This window comes from Priapulus caudatus, unplaced genomic scaffold (genome assembly GCF_000485595.1).
Source record: "Priapulus caudatus unplaced genomic scaffold, Priapulus_caudatus-5.0.1 Scaffold1196, whole genome shotgun sequence".
Classification (NCBI taxonomy): Eukaryota; Metazoa; Priapulida; class Priapulimorpha; order Priapulimorphida; family Priapulidae; genus Priapulus; species Priapulus caudatus.
In genome coordinates this window covers 33916-41013 of record NW_014578257.1, presented here as the reverse complement: position 1 = coordinate 41013, position 7098 = coordinate 33916, and the positions used below count along the sequence as shown (strand labels likewise).

General features: G+C 49.1%; 1 protein-coding gene across 1 annotated transcript in view; it reads right to left on the bottom strand.

Annotated features, from left to right (window-relative positions):
* LOC106815767 (E3 ubiquitin-protein ligase HECTD1-like) overlaps nt 1-7098 on the bottom strand; it is a gene marked incomplete at its 5' end in the record, with an annotated part of 54161 nt that overhangs the window by 21652 nt on the left and 25411 nt on the right. Inside the window, 9 exon segments of the mRNA XM_014820273.1 lie at nt 884-1060; nt 1761-2001; nt 2338-2446; nt 3390-3533; nt 3670-3815; nt 4045-4179; nt 5859-5970; nt 6623-6723; nt 7007-7095. Of these exon segments, the coding sequence (XP_014675759.1) occupies nt 884-1060; nt 1761-2001; nt 2338-2446; nt 3390-3533; nt 3670-3815; nt 4045-4179; nt 5859-5970; nt 6623-6723; nt 7007-7095 (1254 nt within the window).

Below are 7098 nucleotides of genomic sequence, written 5' to 3'. Positions count from 1 at the left end.
CTCCTCCCCACGCCCACGCCTGCCTCCCCGCTCACCTTACCGTTGTGTAGCTTAGCGTCCCCCGTTGCCGGCGGTCCTCCCCGGCCTCCCTTTTTCCCCCTTGCCCCACTCCCTTGCCCCTCCCTCCCCCGTCCCTCCTCCCCCCTACCTACGCCTGCTGTACGCTCCCCCCGTCACGCGTCCTGCTCCCCCTCCCTCCTCTACGCTCCCCATCCTCTGCTCCATCCCCCTTCTCCTCTCCCCTCACTGTCGACGCGTGTAGCTCTAACCCGTCATCGGTGCTCTCACCCTCCCTCCCCTCCCTCCTCTCCCCACTCCCTCCTCCCCTCCCCTCCCTCCTCCCCTCGACGTACCGTTGTGTGAGCTCCCCGTCACGGTCCTCTCCCCCTCCTCCTCCCCTCACACTGCTCCTCCCCTTTCCCCCTTCCCTCCTCCCCCTCAGCCTACGTTTGTGTGCTCCCCCGTCGACGGTCTCTCCCCTTTTTTTTCCCCTTGTACCTCCTCCCCTCACACTCCCTCCTCCCCTCCCGCCTCCCCTCCGTCTCCCCTCATACTACCGTCTGGTAGCTCCCCCGTCGACGCGCTCCTCTCCCCTCGCCTCCTCCCCTCACACTCCCTCCTCCCCTCCGCCCTCCTCCTGCCGTTACCTACGATTGTGTAAGCTTGCCCCCTTCACGGTCCTCTCCCGCCCCTCGGCCTCCTCCAGCCCCTCACACTCCCTCCTCCCCTCCCCCCCCCTCCCTCTCTTCCCTCAGCCTGACCGTTTGAGTGTGCGGACCGATGTGTTAGCTTCCCCCGTCACGTGGTCCTCTCCCCTCCCCCCTCCTCCCCCGCTCACCATTCCGCTCCTCCCCTCTCCCTCCCTCCTCCCCTCAAGACCTACCGTTGTGTAGCTCCCCCGTCACAGTCCCCTCCCCCGCTGGGCTGCCGTCCTGGTCTCGCCACTTCCAGTCCATGCCTCGCGAGACGCGAGCCCCGATCACCATCTGTCTCAACACCTGAGTGCGCATGAGTCGCCGCTGCCGTCTCAAGCTGGCCTCCGCCTCGCGCGCCGCCTTGCCTGCAACACCAGGGGGCGCCGTTAGTCACGCGTGGGCGAGGGATTGTCGTTGTGCTATACATATTTTTATTTCATCATCTTAATCTAACGTTATAACCTAATTATTACTCACTGATAAATAATATTAAAATTATTCCTTATTTTAATTCTTATTACATGTATCTTATCATGTTAATCTCACTTTTTTGTATTATTATTATTAATTACTCATTATTCCTTATTATAATTCTTATTATCTTATTATTTCACATTATTATTTCACATCATCATCATCATCATCATCATCATCATAATCATAACCATAATTCATTAATAAATAGACATGGGTTAGCGTAAGGGTCAGGGGTCAGCACTGGGGATCAGGGGTCAGCACCAGGGGTCAGGGGCCAGCACCAGGGTTCAGGAGTTATGAGTGTTTATCTAGCTGGACCTCGCGGACTCCCGTCACGCAGCCATAGATCAGGGGTCAGACTCAGGGTCAGGCGGTCAGGGGTCAGGGGTCAGGAGGTCGTGAGAGCTTACGTAGGGTTGAAAGATGAGTCGTAGATTCTAGTGAATGCTTATGACAATTTTTACGACTGCCCTTCTCACTAGAAATCGCACCGTCGTGTAAACGCCGCGTCGTACTGATTTCGCACTTGCGATCTTGTCCTTGTAATCTGTAGCTCTGTGTCGCGACATAAAACCGCGTCACACTTACCTAGCTGGTCCTCGCAGACTCCCGTAACGCAGCCGTAGATCTCGAAGCCGGACAGCGAGAGGTAGTGCGTCTGCCCGCTAGCGTTCTTCCCAGTCTGCTGCAGCCGCACGTGCCGCCACCCCTGTCCCTCGCCACCAGGGGGCGCCTCCAGCGGCCACGTCGCCGTCGAGCCGGGTTCGTTGAGCGAGCAGTCGTCAGCGTGAGTGTACAGCGTCGTCCACGTCTGTCCGTCCTTAGACACCTGCCGTATATAACGCATTATAACACATACATTCATATACAAATTATAATAATTATATGTATATATATATACATATACATATATTTATTAATTTACACATAATATAGATAGAATAGATAGATAGATAGATAGATAGATAGATAGATAGATAGATGGGTTAGGTAGGTAAGTAAGTAGGTAGGTAGGTCGGTCGGTAGGTAGGTACGCAAGTAGGTAGCTAAGCAGGGAAAAACAGGGTTGACGACGGTGTAATATCTGTGACAGGTGACAGGTATGGCGTACAGAGTGCGGTGTCCAGGTACGGTCTACAGGTAAAAGCTGACCTATCCAACTTACCTGGAAGAGCCAGTTCCTGAGTGCAGATCGGCCGTATCCGCGTGCGTGGCGTAGCGTGTAGCTGCTGGGAACCACCCACAGTCCGAGGTCGATCGCAAACCACGCCCGCCTGCAGGGGTGAGTGCACGCACGCACGAGGGAGACACGGTGGTCAGTCATAGATAGACACACACACAGACGCACGAGCAGATACCGATCATTCATCAATCACCGCCGATTGTGCACCGATAGGGTGAGTATTAATGAGTATTGATTGCCCATCACAATGATAGTGGCAAACCTAGCGGTATCATGATTTTACATTAATCAGATGTTTTGTTAACCCATGGTCAGTCATAGATAGGCACGCACATCAGTGCGCTAACAGCTATGGATCACTCATCAGTTCAAAATGTTGCGATAGTCGTGACATCATTTAGATTTAGAAAAATCATGAACTGTTTAAAAACGTTAGTGAGAAATCACGCGGCGTGCTTGCGTGTGTGCGTGCATGTGCATGTACACGTGCAAGCGTGCGTGGGTGCATGCGTGCGTTGTGTGTGGGCGTGCATGCGTGCATGCGTGCGTGCGTGTGCAGTACACGTCCAAGCGTGCGTGGGTGCGTGCGTGCATGTGTTGTGTGTGTGCGTGCGTGCGTGCGTGTGCATGTACACGTGCGTGGGTGCGTGCGTGCGTTTGCACGTACACATGTGTGCGTGCGTGTGTGCGTTTGCACGTACACGTGTGTGCGTGCGCGCGTGCGCGCGTGCGTTGTGTGTGTGCATGCGTGCATGTATGCGTGCGACGTGCGTGTGTTGTTTGTGCGTGTATGCGTGTATACGTGCGTGCATTGTGTGTGTGCGTGTCTGTGTACATGTGTACATGTGCACGTGTAGCATAGAACTTATTTGTCGTCGTTGGTGTGACAGTTGAGCGTGCGTGTGTAATATAGGGGGCGCTTACTTGTCGTCGTTGGTGTGACAGTTGAGCGTGCGTGTGTAATATAGGGGGCGCTTACTTGTCGTCGTTGGTGTGACAGTTGAGCGTGCGTGTGTAATATAGGGGGCGCTTACTTGTCGTCGTTGGTGTGACAGTTGAGGGCGGAGGCGTCGCGACTTAGCACATCCTCTAGCCGTCCGTACGGAAGATTGCGGCCCTCAGACGAACTCACCGCCACGAGACCATACTGTGCCGGGTTCACCCACTCATACGCCGTGCTGTAACACAGCCGTAACATGCTACTGTAACGTGTCAGCCGCGCGTATAACATGCTGTACATGATATATACATTTATTTATTTATATATATTTATTTATATATACATACATACACACGTGTCTCTCGCTCACTCACCGCGCGTTCGTTCCGATCCAGTATATGATGCCGTTTTCGTCGAAGTCTCGCTGCTGTGTGAAGGTCAAGGTCGCAGAGGCCGCGTCCTTGACCCGCCGCACGAAGGTGAAGGTCGAGCGGTCGTAGTCGTACCACTGCTTCGCTACCTGCAACACGGCAAAGTGGCCATGATGCGTGCGGTGATGCCATCTATACGCGGCGAACTAGTGAAAACCAAGTGTAAAGCGAGTCTAGCAACAATCAATAATTATAACATTACTAATTACATATGTAAATAATATGTTTATATTAACATATTTACATGATTAGTGACATGCCTGAGCTAGCAACGATAACGAAGTAGACGAGGATAGAGAAATTATCTACAACTCATACCTGTTTGAGGAGGTAGCGTTCTAGACTGGCGACGTCAGCCAGCGGCTCCATCTTTAGGCAGCGGCCGGTCCTGTCTATGAGGGACGTCTCGCCGCTCGCGCGCTCCAGTCTAAACCGCAGCCGCCGTGTCAGGATCTGTGTGTGACAGAGAGACAGCAGGGGTAGAAATTAACTTGTGAACAACGGACTCCCTGCCCTCAAAAAGAGGAAGTCCGCAGCAAAATGAGGGAGTCCGCAGCAAAATGAGGGAGTCCGCAGCAAAAAGAGGGAGTCCGCAGCAAAATGAGGGAGTCCGCAGCAAAATGAGGGAGTCCGCAGCCAAAAGAGGGAGTCCGCAGCAAAATGAGGGAGTCCGCAGCAAAAAGAGGGCGTCCGCAGCAAAATGAGGGAGTCCGCAGCAAAATTAGGGAGTCTGCAGTTTGAAGTTCAAAATTAAAAATATTAACAATAACACGTGCTTATTTTGAAGATTCATGCGGTTACACAGCTGCCGAATTTTCTTTGGACATTTGCCGAAAAAATACGGTAATTCCGCGAGGCCGTGCTCTGGAATGAAACTAGTTAGTATAGTATGGCAACATTTTCAGGAAGTCACACGGACTCCTGCATATGTCAAATCAAGGAGTATTTGACTCCGGAATCCCGTTAATTTCGCACCCTGGACAGGGGTGTGTGATGATTGGTCGGGGCACGGCACGTGATGGATCAGCGTGCGTGGTCAAGCAATCATGATGATTGTGTCAGAGTGTTGTTTATTTGATGTTATTTACCACGTTTTATTATCAGAATATTCATCCACAGATATATCAGTACAATCCGATGACGATTTAGAGATTTTTTTTTACGATGCAACAGTTGACGCATATACGTATATAAATATGCAAATATGTATACTGTGGTATTAGTTTATACCATAATAAAAATTTTCTTCCAATATAGTAGGAGTTTTGACAACTTTATCAGTATAAACTGCTGTAATGTGTTGGACATATGGAGTTTCAAGATAGCGTGAGAGTCGGTAGATCACGGTATTTAGCTAGAAGGTACACACAAATGGAGTAACTAAATGAATAATAAATAATAAATAATAAATAATGAGTAAGTAAATGGAGTAATGGATGGTAACAGGTTACGTTGTTGTTTGGGTAAGCAGTGGGGGGTTGCAGCTGGGTAGACAATAGGGTGAGGTAAGTGAGACGAGTAGTAGCTGAACAAGAGTAGCAATGCATGTGCGATGGAGACACGCGTTGGTTTAGGAATGTCTAGTCAGGGTGTAGCAAGTTGCATGGGAAAGCTGGATGACAGATGTAGTGTGCAGTGAGAGGTGGAAAGACAAAGAGATATACAGTTACGAGTGTGATTGGTCAGAATGGGTAAGAGCATTAGGACTGTGATTGATGGAGAAGTGATTGTGGGATGTGATTGGAGCCCTGGTTTGGTACTGTGTGGGTGAGCACGAGGGTGTATATAATGGAAAGTGTGGGCGAGGAAAGAAAAAAGTTCTGACCGTGGCAAGATAGCGTGTACTGTTGTACCTGTATCATTTGTAAACAATATACTCTTTTGGTGAACACAAATTATATGCTTTGACTTTGATTATTTCGAACTCTAAATTATTCATTCTAAACACTCTGGTGTAACTACAACGCTACACTGCAATAATTCAAGGAGAATTCAAGAAAATGGAGATCATTCTCAGAAACAAAAATCTGGCTTACACAATGATTTAACTTTTCCACGTGATCAAGTGTCGTGCAAAAGACACACGACAATGACATGTATACTGTATGATACATCATACAGGTAAGACTCACCTGTAATCCGTAGCTCGTTCCCGGCGCATCGTACAGGTAGACAGGTAACTTCTCGATGGACTCCAGCACGGCTATAAGCTTCCTCACGAGGGCAACAGATGGCGACACCGCACTGATGACAACAACATGAGTGAATTAGAACATGAATTACATATTAGAAGATACTAGACACGGCCCGTTGTCACTGCCGTAGACACTGCCGTGTGTGTTTATATTTATTTCTATAAAAAAAAAACTTTTATTAAGTGTTAAAACCATAAAATAACTCCGATAGGTGGCGCGGTTTGTTTTCATTAGAACCCCGCGCTCGGTGCAAAAATTTCCCACTATTTTAATGCTTTTGAACGTGAAATGTGAACAAAATAAAAATGTTAAAAAATAAAATAGCCCCTGCAACGTGTCATGATCTGTAGAATGTTCCGACCAAGTTTGGAGAGGATCCGTTGAGCAGTGCGGAAACGTATAGCCGGACACACACACAGACAGAAATTCCCCAATTTATAGTAAGATTACCAGAACATTAGAACATTATAAACAGACTATGATTTACACAGACGGCAACAACAGGCGTGGTTACCCATTAATGTAAGACAGTTAAACATAACATGTTAGGATAGTTAGAAATATAGATAGATGTATGTCATCAAAATAAAAGAAAATGGAAACGAGCACTTTTGCACACACGCACGTGGACGCACATGCACGTGCACGCACGCACGCACACACACATACACACAGCCTGGTGTTGTTGTTGACACACTAACCTGTCGTTGTTGATGTTTGTGTCGATGAAGACGTCCTTGAAGGTTTTGATTCTCTCCAGAGCGTATTTCTGAGACCTCCAGTCATTGTAAAGCTCTTCATTCTGTAGAAGAGATGTGGGGTAGTACATAGACGATAGGGGAGAGAGGGGGAGAGAGAGAAGGAGAGAGAGAAGGAGAGAGAGAGAGAGAGCGAGAGGGAGGGAGCGGGAGATAGGGGGTGGGAGAGAGAAAAGCACGAGAGAGGGAGAGAGGGAAATGGAGGAAGTGGGAGAAGGGAAGTGAGTGTGAGAGGGAGAGGTAGTGCGAGGGGTAGAGAGATGGAGGGAGATAACCAGATTCCAAATAACCAGACCTGATTGTAGCAATAATGCTGCTGTTACTTACATTATTGCTGAATAGTTTGAGGAGGGCTTGGATGAGACCACTGCAATAGTTACATACTGCTGTTGCTGCTGCTGCTGCTGCTGCTGCTGCTG